The sequence below is a fragment of the Ananas comosus genome, linkage group 18, assembly GCF_001540865.1.
Source record: "Ananas comosus cultivar F153 linkage group 18, ASM154086v1, whole genome shotgun sequence".
In the NCBI taxonomy this organism is placed as follows: Eukaryota; Viridiplantae; Streptophyta; class Magnoliopsida; order Poales; family Bromeliaceae; genus Ananas; species Ananas comosus.
Genome location: NC_033638.1, coordinates 4,206,857 through 4,224,124, shown reverse-complemented (window position 1 = coordinate 4,224,124; position 17,268 = coordinate 4,206,857). Strand labels below are relative to the sequence as shown.

At 39.4% G+C, this 17,268-nt stretch overlaps 1 protein-coding gene and 1 long non-coding RNA gene across 8 annotated transcripts in view; one reads left to right on the top strand and one right to left on the bottom strand.

Moving 5' to 3' along the window:
* Positions 1-4,279, top strand: part of LOC109724156 — a 52,861-nt gene extending 48,582 nt beyond the window's left edge. For 2 of the 4 annotated variants that reach the window (XM_020252877.1, XM_020252875.1), the window contains one exon: positions 3,906-4,279. In XM_020252877.1, coding sequence (XP_020108466.1) covers positions 3,906-4,115 — 210 coding nt within the window. In that variant the 3' untranslated portion in view covers positions 4,116-4,279. The other 2 variants (XM_020252876.1, XM_020252878.1) reach the window with 2 other exon arrangements.
* LOC109723743 lies at positions 6,991-16,184 on the bottom strand. Of its 4 annotated transcripts, none has more exons than XR_002219735.1 (6): positions 15,966-16,184; positions 15,625-15,728; positions 15,248-15,545; positions 14,829-15,039; positions 11,878-11,939; positions 6,991-7,211 (listed from the first exon to the last, which is right to left on the bottom strand). It is a non-coding gene; the product is annotated as an uncharacterized LOC109723743 (long non-coding RNA). The 4 variants fall into 4 exon arrangements; XR_002219736.1 differs by having other exon boundaries at positions 14,829-15,035; XR_002219738.1 differs by lacking the exon at positions 6,991-7,211 and adding an exon at positions 9,149-9,189.

Genomic DNA, 17,268 nt, shown 5'->3' with positions numbered 1-17,268 from the left:
CAACCAACAGTAGGACAGTCCGAGCGGCACCAGAGGAGCAAAGAGAAATCACAGAAAGGCTGAAAATACTGTAGCAGAAATACTGTAGCGCTGTTACTGTAGCATCAGTACTGTAGTGATGATACTGTAGCAGTACTGTAGCAGTACTGAGAAGATAGAAAACCAAAAGAAAAGACACCTATAGATAAAGGTGAGATTAATGGTGGATGGTGGCTATGGATCGATATCCCCACATTAGGGTTCCCGCTTTGATACCATGAAAGAAGGGCTAAAGTGCATACCCTCTCGAGTTGTATTAATGAATATATATAGTACAAGAGATTGTCTTACTATAGTAACAATGACTACTATAGTAACAATGACTACTATAGTAAGAGTATAACTAGGATTACATACTATATAATCCTACTGTATAGAAGGCAATGATACTACTCTATATAAGGCAATAAAACACAATATCCTAATATATCGTAACATCCTAATATAGATAAAATATATCGTAACAGTTAGAACAGCTTCCAAACCAGCTTCTAGGAGTACAAGTTCAGCTCAATGAGGCTCAAAGACCTGCTGCGAAGAAACAAGTTCAAACTGCATCAATCCGCTCCAATAATCCGCGTATAGCTTCGAATTAGAGTCATAATTCATTAATTATCCATTTTAAGCTTTGCAGCAATTTAACCTTAGTCTAAGATGGTTAATTCATAGCCAATTAACTTAGCTCTAGCTGCTTAAATCTCTGTCTAACACAGCTGGAAGTAAAAAACTTGAAATCAATACTTAAATCGACCAATATAACGTCGATAAGGAAGAAATTGAGCCGATTACCTTCTCAGGCTTCCAACCAGCAACCTACTGGTTCAGGGCTGCGAAAAGCGTTCCAAAACACTCTCTCACACATCCATGAAGGCTTAGCGACACCTGCAAACAGCGAAGAACGAGCGAGGCGACGAAAATAAGCGAAATCGCCGATTTCTTCGTAGAGAGAGAAAAACCCTAGTGAGAGAGAGAAAGGATGGTGGAAGAACTCCCTCCTGAGCTCCAGCAACCTTTGCTGAGCTCCTGTGGTCAAGCTGGGCTTAAAAGATAAGAACAGGAAGCAAAAAGACCAAAAAAACCCTGCTGCCACGCACCTGCTGCCTCTGCTGCTTGCTGTACCGGTACAGGGTGATGGCTGTACCGGTACTTGCAAAATTCGAAGATAATGCCACAGCAATGCACTTTCCTGCTTCGAGCCTTCCAATCATTCTCAAACTTGTCCAAAAACTTGTCTAAGCCTTTTAGAACATGTAGGATAGATCTATATCTCATTTCTCATACCCGAACTTCGCAATTTGCAAAAGTTTAGTATATTACAGTATCACATAGCATCGGTAGGCACAACAGATAGCACCCTAAGGCGCATCAAAATAGCCTTTGAAGGCAAATCAAAATAGCACGCGAAGGCGCATCAAAATACCACCCGGATGTGTATCACGAAATTGAAGCTAGCTTCTATCAGAAAATTCATGTTGACATGGTCAATGAAAGTTATAGCAGGATAATAAGTGACATCAAACTTTAATAATTATTTACCCAATTTATGATGTGAATAACAAGTTATCAAATTTTTAATTTACCAAATAAGCACGAATTTTCAAGTACAAATTTTTTTTTGAGCAATCTTAACCATGGATTAAAGTGCCGCCTGTGCTTATTGGCCCGAGCCCTTTGCTTCCACCATAAACATCTATTTTTCTTCACAAATTATTTTTTCAAAATTTGTCACACCGTGAAACTTTCGACGAATCAAGGCACAAATCGAACTCGATAATCAAATTTCAAGATACATCTAATATAAAATTCTATTTTGGCTGTTAGAAGATTGAAAACAATGATAAAATTAAAAGTTAAATTAAATCAATTGATACTTAAATTTGTTTAATTTATTTGCTATATAATTTATTGCTAAATTTTTATGGATAGATCTAACAAATTTTTATGATCCACTGTGACGATCTATATGGAATTAAATAGTTATCGCTTTGTAAAGATGTAAATTATATAATTATTGTACTAGTGAATTTTATTATTGTTATTTAATTTCTATTCTCTAGGTATAGTTGTACTTTACATATAAAAAAAGTTTATCAGTATGTTAATTGGTGAGTATAGTAAGCTATATATAGCCAATATTCATAATTATTTAACTAAGCCTTTTAAAATAATATTATAAGAGTTTATTAGGATTAAAAAAAACTAAAATAGGCCGGTGCCAAAGCGTATCCTTCATTGCGCAAGCGTGCCACGTGTCGGTACGGAAGCGTGTGCTTGTGCCGTACCATACCAGACAAACAACGGCACACCCCTGTGCCACGGCACTTTAATCCTTGATCTTAACATTTAACTAATAATGATAATTGAGAATGGTAAAATTCACTAAGTGACAGATGCATTATTTACAAACACAGTTTAGCAGAGCCAAACTGGTTTTTCTGAAATTACCCAACAGTCAAAGTGAAATCATAAAATCTTTTCTCTTTCAATAGTTCATAATTTTTATATGCATGCTTAACCCTTATTTTTTAGAAACCTATTTCAAACCAATTGTTTCATTATCAAAAATTAATTCTACATTGTTAGAGAAAATAACTAAAGGGTTTTCGGTCACCTACAGATCATTCATGCTACATTGGCTAAAGCATCTCTATACGTTAGAAACTTCAAATGCCTATGATCAAACTTTGAAGCCTCATCAACAGTCGTCACAGATTTGATGACGAATTTTCAACTAATCAAAGCAACATAATTTTTCTGTGAAGAGATCGGCTAAGGTGTAATGGAATAGTCAATTTCTCGGGATTTAACAAAGAATCAATGGAGGCCAAAAGAGAAGATTAAGGTGGCTACAGAGGAAAAGCATTGAAGATGGGAGTATAAGATGGAGAAGGTGACGATTAGTTTAATTTAAGGTACAAAAATATTCTGATTCTGGTAAAAAAATACCTAAAAATTGTTAATAAATCAATCAAGGGGGAAATCGTCATTCTCGCACAAAAACTGACAATGTGAAAAAAAAATTTGTAATCTCTCTCATTTGGTATCTAATTCGTGTGATTCATGTGGTGTTGGAAAGCTTATTTGATAAGGAATCCAATGAGCATATATTTGAATGGATATATCCTCAAAATATCAAAACCTCTCAGCCTTAGTTTAGTTCAACTAGGACTACCAACATAGGCAGGATCAAGATAGGAAAATCACAAGTCTACAATTCTAATAGATCAAAATCATAAGAAAAGTCCCTTATGACAATTCCATCTCAAAGTCAAATTTGTTCTCATAGATGGAATCTCGGTTATTTACAAATCGTACTCAATTTAATTTTGCACCAAATCAGTAAGCTTACCAAAAGCGAAAAGAAAAATCATGCCTCATCAAACATTAACTAGCAATTATTATAATTAATAGAAGATCACGGCTTGAGGGTACTTAATGTTCATAATAATAGAAAATACATCTTTGAATTTAAGATATTCATTTCAAAATTGTTGCACATGATTACGGTGTATGCACATGATTACGGTGTACTTTTGACATTATTTATTTCCACTTTTGTATTATGGGTATGAAGAAGCAACATGGAGAATGTGGTTGGTGTATTCTTCGTATTACATTTCTTAATTTATTTCTAGTCAACTCGCGCTTAAGATATTTGTTCTGCTTGTACTCTTAAGTTGCCTGTTGTCAAATACCTCTTACGCAGTCTCTGAAACCTGCATGCTGGAATTGGTACATTATGGTGCACTGTATAAGTAGCAGCTACTCAGATGCATTACGTCATCGTCTTGCTTATATAAGGCTGCATGGTATGTAGGACAATGTAATAGTATCAAGGAATTGAACAATTTGTTCTTCGTACGCAGGAAAGGCCGAAATGGATGCAAATCAGCTCACTTGACGAGTTGAAGACCAAGGTCGGACATGTTATTGTTATGATCCTCCTGGTAAAAATGTTTGAAAGGAGCAAGATGGTGACAATTGCTACAGGAATGGACCTTCTTAGCTACGCTGTGTGCATTTTCTTATCATCGGCCTCCTTGTACATTCTTCATAACCTTCATAAGTCGGAGTGACATATGTTTGGGTCATATTGCCGACTTCATTGTCTATATCATATATCGTGAGATGTAATTCTGGCAATCATATAATTTGATTTACAAGTTATAGCATTCTGATGTAGTCATCACTTCAATATATATTCATCAGCAATTTACAGCAGGCATCTTGCCTCAGTCTAGTTGCAGGGATTAGGTAAGTGAGGAATTTCAGTGTGTTCCGGTTAAAGGTATTACTCAAATTTCATTTCTTGTTAGTCTTAAATAAATTCTATCGAAGGATTGCGCGTGCCGCCCATGCCGTACCTTGCTAAGGCTATATGCCGGCACGTGGCACAGGGACATGCCAACACCATATTGACAAAATATTTTTTTTTTTCTTTTAGTTTTTAAAGGTCTTTTTAGAGTTTTTTAAAGGTAAAAATTTTACAAAAGTTTTTACATACTTGAAATGTGTAAATCTTGTAAATCAATGAATATTTGTTGCAATAAGTGATTGCAATTGCATATGAGATCATTTTTTAGTGGGAAAAAAAAACAAAAAAGATATTTTAGTTTTTTATCGTTCTAGATGTAGTGAATTTGCTTATGGTAGTATTTTTTTAATAATTTTGTACCTAACTATGACTTTTGTTTTCTTGCATATACTTTCATAATATAAATAAATAGGTTTAATTTTATATAGGTTCCTACAAATATAGTGAATTGTAAATATATCTCTATAAAGTTCAACTTTCATATGTTGTCTCTGTAAAAGTGCTAATATTTTCAAATAAACATCTTTAAACGCTTTAGAACATGTAGAAAGGTTCCAAATATCATTTCCCTTGCTTGAACTTCGCAATTTGCTAAAGTTCAGTATACTACACCCCTAGGGTTTCCAATAATCCACATACACTTACCAATACATGGTGAATCATAAACAAATCCACCATGTCCACTTCTAGATACCATAACTAGAAGAGATAAATCAAAACCCTAGCTTAAACCATAAGAACTCACCTTGAGCTCAAGCTTTTCTCCTCAAATCCCTTGCAAAAGAGGTAGCTTCGCCACGAAGCGAGCTTCTTCTCCACCAAACCCTCTCACAAACCCTAGAGAGAGGAAGAGAAAGAGAGAGAGAGTAAAAACCTAGAGAGAGAAAGAGAGCTTTCTCTTTTGTGCACAAGTGAGGGGAATGAGTTTAGGGCATCAAACTCACATATATGGTCCCATATATGACAATTGCACTTAGGCCCCTCACCAAACTACTGTACATAACAAACCCATGAATTTGCGGGTATGGGGTTCGGACCTTGCGTAGGGCCCCCGAGAGCACTTCCAGTATGAAATGGCTTGGAAATTTTCCAGCTTGCTCTCCAAGGTCCAAACCATTTGTTTAGTGCACTCCGAAACATTCGGAATGATTAACGGACTTCTCTAACTTGTCCTACTCCGCACTTCGGTCTATTTGACTGAAGTTTGGTACAACCTACCGAAGTTTCAGTATATTACACTATTTGTGAAAAATTTTTCTGAATCTAAAGAGAGCTAAATACAGAAAAAGCCCACAAGAAAATGATTGATATTTTATTAAAAAGATAGACCTACTGCCTCCAGACGATGAAGACGAAGACCCAACTAATTTTGCAGGATCAGATGACTCAAGACATGGCAACGATCTTCATAGTACTATCACCGACCAAATATGGAATAGTAGAAATTAATTTTTTTGAACTTCGGGTTGTGGAATACTAAATTTAAACACATTGTTAATGTAATACCTGAGATTTTAAATTTGAAATTTGAAATTTGATTTTGAATTTGATTTATATATATATAGGTGTGTATGTGGAGGTAGAGAGAGACGATTGTGTCACGAATCAGCTACCGATTCTGGCGGAATAAAGTCCCAGGTTTGATGGTCTAGTAGTGCCAGAAGTGCTAGCATGATCCGTTCATAAATCCGACAAGCCGATCGTTCGAAATTGCACGTTGTTCGAGGAAGAGTTGATATTGCATATTGGATTTTTTTCACGAAAGACCAAATATTTTATGTATCGAATCGCGAGGAATCACTTGTGAAGGTGCGTTCGCGCGTATTACACGTGCCCTGAAGGATTTGAGTTGGTATTCCTGTTATTCATAGGGTTTTCCGTAATAAACCTTCATGTATATAGTTGGCATTTAGGGTTTTCTCCTTCTAACCAAACTGTAGCCTCCCCTTCTTCTCCCCCGAGCCCTAGCCGTCTCCCCTACCTCCTTTGACAGCGTCGGTATAACTCTGGCCGTCGGTGACCCTCCTTCGGCCGACCAAACCACAGCCACTATCTCTCTCTCTCTCTCTCTTTCTCTCAAGGTTTTCCTCTTTCTCTTCTTTCTTTTTTCCTTCTCTTCTTTCTCAGGCAGCCTCGGGGAGACCACATCTAGGGAACATCACCGTCGGCACCCCTGGATACCGATCATCCCCATATTTGGCAACCCCTATTACCGCCAAGCGCTTCCGCAGGTCCTGCAGCCATCTCGGGCTGTTCCTGGCAGTGGTGGCTCTACCTCCTCACAGTACCGCCACCGTGCCCCTGAGCATCATCGTCGCCTCCCTCCGGTCTTAGGGCACGTGCCACCGCTATCCCTTTGCCTTTCCGGCCACCGTCGTTGCTAGGAGAAGCCATCCAGGCTGAGCCCTAACTCGAGTGGGCCAAGGTGAGCACCATACTCCCCCCACCCAACGCACTCACCTCTGGGCCGCGCGCGCGCCGCTGTGCCGCCGACAGCCGACCGGAGCTTGTTGCTCCCTGTGTCACACCGTGGACTTCAGCGGAAGATCACCAGTCACGTGCACAGACCCGCCTGTACACCACAACCTCAAGTGTACACCAAGCGTCTATAATCAATATAGCAAAAGCATAATATCTTAACCAGGTAATCAGAGTAAAACTAAAAGTTCATAAGCTTATACAACACAAAACCCTAATACAGCTTATAAAAACAAAGTACATTCTACATTGTCCCAATATACAGCACTGAACTAAACTAGAATAAACATGTAGAGGTTCATCTATTTAACATCGAGAAGGCTCTAGCTAGCCGCTAACCCCTCGTCAGGAACCCTAGCCTTTCCCGCTGTGGAAGGCTCTGCACAAAAACAATCAACAAGAGGGCGTGAGAACTATTAAATAATAGTTTTCAGTGGGTAAGCCGCCGAGAGTGGCGAAATACACCACTAGGTCAACGGAGGCATGAGTAAACAACAATAAGTAAGCAAAGTAAATGTAACAAGTAAATAAAGTAATTCAACTATAACATGCCTCATTAAGATCTGTTTTTTAACATGTCTTATATGCTATTCATCATGTATACAAGTTCTGTAAGTCATGCTAATTATTAGTTTAATCAGCTATATGTCATGCTATATGCAGAATATCATCACAATTTAACTAGCTAATGGCATCATGTCGCTATTTTTCTGCACTAGCAAAAGTGTAAACATTCAGGTAGTGTTACTACACTACTGACTATCAGAGATGTCAACCTCCTAATATGTTCATTACTAGGTATATTCAACTGATGACATAAAGTATCTTTACTACTATGTCCATCTAAGGTTAAAGTCACTTATTACCTCAATTAACAAGAGACTTACACATGGTAAAGTCCCAGCCCGTGCCGTGCCTAATGGCCCCGTGGAAGTCAACACCACCCACGGCAATCCACGTTGGTGCTCAGTCTCGTACATAAGCGAGCAATCTGTCGCGTAGGCCAACTCCGAAGTGTTGGCTTGTGGGGAGTGACCCTCACAAGCATGTGAGAATGAGTACATTGGCAAGCAAGCGTAATCCATAGTATAGGTATCACAAGTTCATCATGTCTCTAACATGGAATCTCAACTCAACACAAGGTCGACAATTAACATTAGTCATAATCCACTATCAACTACTGGGTGACATGTTTCTACCAATGGATAGTATGACTTAAACAAATACATGCTTTACAACATATTGATGATTCTAACGGGCTATACCCGCATACTCACATATAGTCCTCTCACTACTCCCTATACATAAGGAAAATTGTTTACTAAGGTCATACTCAATGACTCCTTTTAGTATTCATGTAACTCATGGCACATATTCTATGGTTCTACATAAACCTTCACTACTTGGAGTAAATAGGTATGATGTTGGTACTTTTACTTGACTATACAAGTATAACATCATGTTCAATTCTAGTTATTTAACTAGGTCATATTCAATCGTATACCACTCATGATATGTCATAATGCCAAGTTCTAGTTACTTAACTAGATCATCTACAAAAACACGAAGTTCATGCTAGTTTTCTCATATGAATATCATGAATAGCTTGTTTACACAAGTATACAAAACCTCAGATAAAGTATTCTACACATGATCTCTAAGCAATTCATTTCACAATACTAAAATATAATCTTATTATATATCAGTATGCATAGCAATCCTGTCGTCATGTCTAAAACATGGAACAGTGTAATTTAACTTAAGAGCTAAATATCATAACCATTCTCCACTTAGTTGTTAAACTACACTAAGTATTCCATTCATAGCTTTGCCTTGCTTCTCTATCTAATGATACAATGTCAAACTTGTCTACACAAGTTTTACTAATCTTAGATAATGCACATTGACTATGTTAGTTCCAAAATCCCTTTTTCCTCTACTACTGTCACGCCCCGAGACCGCTCCCAATTTGGTCCGGTTCGGGCACGCCGACAGACCGCCGAACGGACAGAGTTTCCCCTGTACGTCCTAGGCGTCGCAACAAGTACAATACAAAGGTTCCAACCAGGAACAGTACTCAGCAAGCAGAATTGCATCAGGAAGGTATCAATCAACATAAACACATCCTATGATATTATATCCATTCATTTTACATCACAATTCCATTACATTCAACTTCCAATACAATTAAGTTATTACAACATTTATTGATTACAATTTGATACATTTGCTTGCTTTCATTTTCTATACCCCTAAGCTACGTCGACGGGGTACTGCTAGCTCTGGTCTCTGGGGGTAGGGCGCTATCTATGGAGCTACGCCCTTGCCTCGCGCCGCCGCGCCGCTCACGTGCGAACCTGTAAAACCCCAAAACAACGTGGGGTGAGAACCAACTCCATGGTTCCCAGTGGGTACGGCCACCCAAGGGAGGAGCTCGACCAACAGGTCCAAGGGAGGCAAATACAAGTTAGTCCAATAAACAGATAGATATGTATATCATAAACATGCAACTAACTTTACCTTGCTTTGCCTCACAACTGCAATGATGTCATGCTATATGCAACAGGAATATATGCAACAACTAGTAGAATTATTGATTCTACAATCAATCTCGCTAATCTTAGCTCATGTCATCCAACTCTAAGGTTTCCACTACCTTAGGTTATCACATTTACCACTAGCCCTCAAGGTTCTATCTACCTTATTCCAGCTAGCCACCCGACTCGGCCTCGAGTCAATCAACAGCGGATAATCCGCGCTCTGCCCGGCTCGAGGTGAAGGATCCTGTCGCATGCACCTCAGCCTGCAAGCCAAGAACCACATCGCCCAACGGTCCGCCCGAAGGTCCGTGCACCGTGGTCAGGGATCCGCCAGTGGGAGAGGAAACATAGCCGCGTACACCCATAGCCGAGATCCCCGATAGGGAGAGGAATATACCGCATCCACCCTAGCGCTCTTTGTTCTTGCTTAGTCATAATCCTCAAAGTTCTTTCCGGTGGGAGAGGAACATCGCCGCATACACCCGCGGTCCAAGAACTATTGAGTTCACAAGTACTGGGATTCCGGAATCGACTTCACAAGTCAAGGGTCCATATCCAACCCTATACTATTGACCTATCTAGGTCCAATGCACTTTCCACCCTAGGTCCAACTGACTCTAGGTCTAATGCCTCAATTTCACAACCTAGGTTTACCTTAACTCTAGGTTCAGTTCTCAACCTATGTTCTTTAACACTAGGTTAGATGCCACACACCTAGATCCCGACTCTAGGTTCATACTCAACCTATGTTCTTTAACACTAGGTTAGATGCCACTCGTTATTTATCCTAGGTTCAACAACACTAGGTTCAATGTCATCTATGTCCGACCTATGTTTATTAACACTAGGTTAATGCCACTCGATCTACTTGATATCCTATTTGTCATATCGAGTCCATATGCACATGCATCTTATCTAACATGCTCACATGATGTTACATGCACCTAGCATACATTCCAATGCACACATACATATCACTTGCATTATCACTAGCATGTATTCTATATCATATCATTTTACATGGATCTACTTAGCATTTGCATCATATTATTAACATGCATTATTTACATTTATATGCATCATCTATATGCCTCATTTACATTCATATGCATCAACGTGGATTCTTAATCATCTTAGACATAAAGGGCGACCTAGTCGCTTCGGTAAACACAACCCACCTTAACTCGCGTTCCGATTGCTCGTCGACACTTGCAATCGGCCTCCCGCGGCACTCGGCACCCGTTTGGGCCCGATCTCACAGTTGCTCTCCAAGAGCGCGTCGCTTCGCCGTTTCAAGTGCTAACGATCTTCGCCTCGCCGTTACGATGCTCGGGACCCAATTTCACGATTTATGGACGTCGCCTCGGCCTTCCAGGCGGAAACGAAGCTCCAAGCGTCCGTTTCTTCAATATCTTTGTAACGGCTCGTCGGATTGCCGAACCGTCTTCGCCAACGTGTTTCGTTACCTATCAATTAGGTTTACAGAGGGTTATTTGAGATCAAACCCATCTATTTACAAAAATCCCATTTTTGAGCCCTAGTTTGCGACTACGGCAAAATCCACCAAATCGATCTCCGATTCATGCAATAAACATCTATCTAGCATCAAAGGAGCCTACTAATTTCACTTCTAGAGCAATTAGACCTATTTCTAGAGATCTACCATGAGAGGGTAACAAAGCTTACCTCTCTAGGTTGCTCCAAGCGCGAGGAAGACGAAGGAGAGGTTGAAGATCCCCTTCTTGATCTTCTTCTCCTTCTTCTTCTTCTTCTCTTCTCCTCCTTCCTCTTCTTCTTCTCTTCTTCCTTTTTCGTTTAGAGAGAGAGAGGGGTGGTGAAATGGTGAGGGAAAGAGAGAGAGAGGTGTTCTACTCCTCTCTATACACTTAACCCATGCAATATTTGCAGGAAAACCCCTCAACAAAGCCTCTCTTGCAACAGCCCGAACTGGGCATTTTCGGGGTTCGGGGACCGGTCTCTACATGAGGGACCGGTCTCTGAGAGACCGGTCTCTCTACCTGGGACCGGTCCCAGAGAGACCTCCAGCCCAGACTTAGCCAATTTTCAGCTTCGTCCGTTTTCGCTCCGTTTTCGCCCGTTTTCGTTCGTTTGACCTCCGATTCGTCTCAAATCGAACCGAGATTCTCCAAACATGTTTTCAAACATGTTTTCATCATCTTTCCATCCTCGCTAATGCCGGATTTAGCTCACGGCCCAACATGGCCTTTCGGCTCCGTTTTCGTGCCTATGCGCACCGAAACGCCCGATTACTTCCGAACTTCACCGAACTTCACCGAGACGATTCAAATGGCTTTCCAACCTCATATAAACCATAACTTCATGATTTTAGAAGTCCGGTACCTTACAACTACATAGAGCTTTCATTCCATCATAAATAGTAAGCATGTTTCATGCATACACACATTCATTCAAGTATATATATTCACATGAATATGTAACCATTCCTCTTTCAGAATTCACCCATTTCGGTAAGATCAAACCCACCAAATTGCACGTCGGCTCTTGTCGATCCCGTGAGTGAAGATGTTTGCTAGCCTTCAAGCACCCTAACAAACATATTAAATAAGTTAGAAGCTGTAACATACCAGATTTTGGTATAAAAATAAAAATAAATAAAAATAGTGTGAGAAACTATTTTTATTGGATTTAGAAAAGTAAAATATAAGTCAGAAGTGACTTGTGCTGAAATCGGAATGAAAATAGAAGATTTAGAATTTTCTGTTGGAAACGGGACAGATAAATTAGCAGAAAATGTACAGTGTCGGAAAATTATGAAAACTGGAGGATAAGCCAGAATTATTTTTATGAGGCTGGATTTAAAGTTTCATATTATTCTGACACCCGGAAGGTGGAAAATAAAATCCGATAACTATCTAATAAAGATTACAGTTCGGTACAGCTTTCGGTGACCAAACGGGGTCAAAACTGAAAGCTTAAGATATATTCTTACTCAGTATGTTAAACCGAGCCTGCCTGTCAAATTTGAGCCCAAACGGACATTCAGAAGGGCTCCGACTGTTCCGAACTACTAAACTGCCTGGAGTGAATAGTGTTGAGGGGCTATAAAGTGTATAAGAAGCATTTGCTTCTTCTCCCTCAGCCCGAGCACACCACACACGCACACGAACCACACACACACGCATGAAAAGGGAAAGAGAGAACCCTCCCTTTCTCTCTCTAAATCTCTCCCAAAATTAAAGGAATCGGTGGAGATTGAAGCTTGGAGGAAGGTCATCTTCTTCATCTTCCTCTTTAGCCATTGGAGAGCAAGCTTTGAAGGTAAGCTTTAAGAGCTTTAATGGCATCTCTCTCTAGTTTGGGTTTTAAGCTCCAAGAATGGATTTAGAGCTATTCTAGCATGCTAAATAGATGATTGTTGCTCAAATCATGGATCAATTTAGTGATTTCTTGCCTAGTTGTAAACCTAGGGCTTGAAATGAGCTTCTTGAACCCTCTCATGGTAGATCTTTAGAGCCTTAATTATATGCTCTAAGAATGGATTTAGAAAAATCCTAGGATGCTAAATAGATGGTTAATGCATGATTCATGAAGCTAAATAATGAATTTTTACCTAGTTATAATCTAGGGCTCAAAAATGCTAGTTTTGTAAATATGAGAGTTTGATCTCATTTGACCCTCTGTAAACCTAATTACTAGGTAAACGAATGCGTTGGCGGAGTCGGTTCAGCGATTTGTCGAGCCGTTGTGAAGTTATTAAAGAAACGGACGTTTAGGCTTCGTTTCCGCCTGGAGGGTCGAGGCGACATCGTAAACTCATGAAAATGGATTTGAAGTACCGTGGCACATAACCGAAGACCTTTAATTTCCGGATCGTGGATTGGAGGCCGTTCGGGTGGTCGCGCAAGGGATCGGGCCAAACCGGGTGCCGGGTGCCGCAGGAGGCCGATTGCAAGTGTCAACAAGCAATCGGAAAGCGATTTGAGGTGGGTTGTACTTACCGAAGTGACTAGGTCGCCTGTATGTCTAAGTAAAGTGAATTCGTGTTGATACATATAAATGCTAGATGGATGCATGTAGTAAATGCTAAAGGAAATGCATGATGATGTAATATAAATGATGCTAGTTAAAAGCATGAGGTAAATGACATTTGCATGTTAACAAAAGTAGAGAACATGCTAGTTGTAAAGTATAATGATAAGTTGTAAAGGATGCTAAATAAATACATGAATGATGTGGTATAGAAATGCTAGAATATATGTATTGGTTAATGTTAGTTGGATGCATGTCATAAAAATGCTAAATGTAAGCATATGGCTAATACTAAGATATACTTGATAATTATGTTGTAGAGATACTAATGTTAAGAAATGAAAATGTGCATATGGACAATCTATATACATTAGATCGAGTGGCACTAAACCTAGAGTGATGGACATAGGTTGAACATGGATGATATGAACCTAGTGTCAAAGAACATAGGTTGGACATCAAGTGGCATTAAACCTAGTGTCTTGAACATAGGTTGAACAAGTATAGTGTAAACCTAGTGTCATGAACTTAGCAAACACTTATGGTATTTGAGTATATATATATTTTGTATCATTCATGCATGATAGGGCTAAGTACATGTGAACCTTGGTTGCTTTCAATGACATGTTCTAACGTAGTTGAACATAGAGAATGGTAGAACTATAATGGACATGTATGTTGGGACCCTATAATTGTGTGAATGTGAGAGTTGGACTTGGACATAGTAAACAAAGGTGACATTGACAATAGAGACATTGTTTGGCATAGAGAATATAGTTGTTAAACATAGTTTAACCACGAGTGGCATTGAGACAAGAATGGCCTAAAAAGGGGCATGAACAAATAGGTAGAAAACCTATCATAAAAGTGGCATTGTGACTAGTGGCTAAGTATCCTCAAGTTGGGGATTCGATCGATACTCATGATAAGTCTTGACTTGAGGGTGGTAGCTCCCCCTCAAGCGGTGAGTTTCCGGAAATTGTCACTTCGGGGAGCGAGATCCCCGTAGACGGTCCCTCGGATCGGTAGTGCTTGGAGCCTCCCCGGTTAAAGGGATTTGGATTATGAGTTATTGGGGTTAACAAGGTTAACCGGTAAGATTGGGTCAAGTAAGAGTTACTTTTCAAAGAATATACGCACTACAATGTGATTGACTCGAGACCGAGTCGGGTGGTTAGCTTGGCTAGGGTAGAGAGGAAAACCTTAGGAGCAAATAACCAATGATGTAAAGTAACAAGATGTATAACTTATGGAAAAGGTATGGATAGCATGATAGAAACTAAAATCATTTATTCTACTTGTATAGTTGTATGGTTTCGATAGAAAGTAAAATCACTTATTTTACTTGTATAGTTGCATGGTTTCATATTGCATATCGCAAGGCATGACATGTAGTTCAATATCGAATAAATGTTTAAATATCTGTTATATGTTATTGGACTAACCTGTTGCAGTGCCTCATTAGACCTATTGGTTGAGCTTTTTCCTTGGGTGGCCGTACCCACTGGGAACCATGGAGTTGGTTCTCACCCCACGTTGTTTTGGGGTGTTACAGGTTTACACGTGAGCGGCGCGGCGGCGCGAGGCGAGGGCGTAGTTCTATAGTTAGCGCCCCATCACCGAGACCAGAGATAGCGGTACCCTGAGTCGGCCTTGCTTAGAGATGTAAGAAAATGAAAAGAATCAAGTTGTAATAATATTGTTAAAGCTAGATTGTATTTGGAAGCTAAAAAGAATGTAATATGTAATTGTGATGTAAAATGTATCTAGTGAATATGAATGCTTGTAATAACAAGTTGATTATGTTTTGATACTTCCTTATGCAATCTTTGATTGAAATGTGTTCTTAGTTGGAACTTCGTACATTATATTGATTGCGACGCCTTGGACGTACAGGGAAGACTCTGCCCGCAGTACAGGAAAAACTTTGTCCGTTCGGCGGTCTGTCGGCGACGCCGCGACCCGGCCAAATGGGCGGGTGGTTGCGGGTTGTGACAGAAGTTTTACTTAAACTTCTACACAATACCTCACATAAACATCTCACTTAGGTAGAATTGTGCCTAGTATAGAATCCAAACTTAATCTTCTCTTCAATTCAGGTTGGAATACACCAAAACCAACCTTCCAAAGATCAGAAATCTCAGCCAAAGGGGTCCAATAACCTGCTGTGAACTTACACCATGAACTCCACTTAAACATTTATTACAACCTCAAAACTAGTGAAAACACTAGCTAGTTTACCTTCCGAAGTTCTAACTCAGTTTCTACTGAGCTAGGATTGAAGAACCATAGCCAAAATACTTCCTCCCATACCTCCACAGCTGCTGTAAACTTCTCCAAACCAGCTGGCAATAAGGAAGCAAAGAACAAGCTCAAATCCACTACTTTAGCATCAAACTAGAGAGAGAAATTAGCTAATCATCTTGTACAGCTCCAACTCAGGTTGAAGCACATCAAATCCAATCTACAAAGTTCATAAAACTCAACTAAAAGAGTTTCATAACCCTGCTGTGAGCTAACATCAAAAACACCACCAATACTACTACTAATATATCAAACTAGAGAATGGTTAGTTTGCTCACCATCCAAAGCTTTAAGCTCAGCAAATTCCTGAGCTAGGGTTGGAGTTTATGACCACAGAGACTCTCCGTCACCTCTTTCGTAACTCCCCCACAGCTCACAACATCAGCCAACATGAAGAAGAGAAGAGAAAAGAACTAATTCCATTTACTTCTATTAAAAAATAGAGAGAAGTTTTAGAGAGAGAAAGAGAGGGGCTTACCCTGTTTTTCCTGAGCCAAAATGGATAAGAACTAGCCGAGGAAGTCGAGCTGGGGGTTAAATGGATAACCATCAAAGTAAAATTACCAAAAAGACCCTTATCCACATTCTGCTGCACTGGGTACCGGTACTCCCCTGAATTGGAACCGATACTCTATACAAAATTCTGCATTTTGAAATTCTAATGCACTTTCACTCTTCCGACCACTTAATCCCTTCAGTAACATGCTGAAAACCTCTCAACAACCCTTCAAAAGATGTAGAATAGTTTCAATTACTATTCTAACATTCGAACTTCGCAATTTGCTAAAGTTCAGTGTACTACATTCTCCCCTCCTAAAAAGAAGTTTCGTTTGCGAAACTAGAACTTAATTCACAACACAAAATCATCCGAAACAAATGGGAAATGCGTTCAAATAGCGCACCAATTCGTTCCCAAAGAGTTTGAACCAATTAGATCGTACAAAGCATCTTCTTACGGGGAATCCACGATTCTGAAAGTTCAGCACATTGCAATTTACCTTTTCCACCATTGTTCCTTGAACTTATATCACCTCCTTATAGTAGGAAGTTCCTCTTTTTACCAGCTCTTGTTCATCAGGTCTCTCAATTATCCACAAAATCCATTGTTTTTAAGGCTAAGTTTCATTTCTCACTTTCCTCAAATGGGTCGAGGCCGAAGTCTAGCTCTTCCTATCATGTTCTTATGAATGGAGTTCAATCATTCCTTTCTCTAAGGAGGATTCCAACAAAAACCATCCATAAGTGAAATCCAAAGATTATACTCGATACACATCTTGTGCTTTGAAAGATTATCATATACTAATAGGAAGCGACGTAAAATCTCAATTGTCAACCTATCCCCAGGAATCAAAGCTCATCAGGAAGTTGCACAATTAGTGCAATTCTATTCCAAGATCAAACATGGTGAAATTTCCCATATCACTTCTATTCATAACATTTCGCATGAACTTCGTGTTCTTGTAGATGATCTAGTTAAGTAACTAGAACTTGGCATTATGACATATCATGAGTGGTATACGATTGAATATGACCTAGTTAAAATGTATTTATACATTTTAATTTTAATTTGAACTTAAAAAT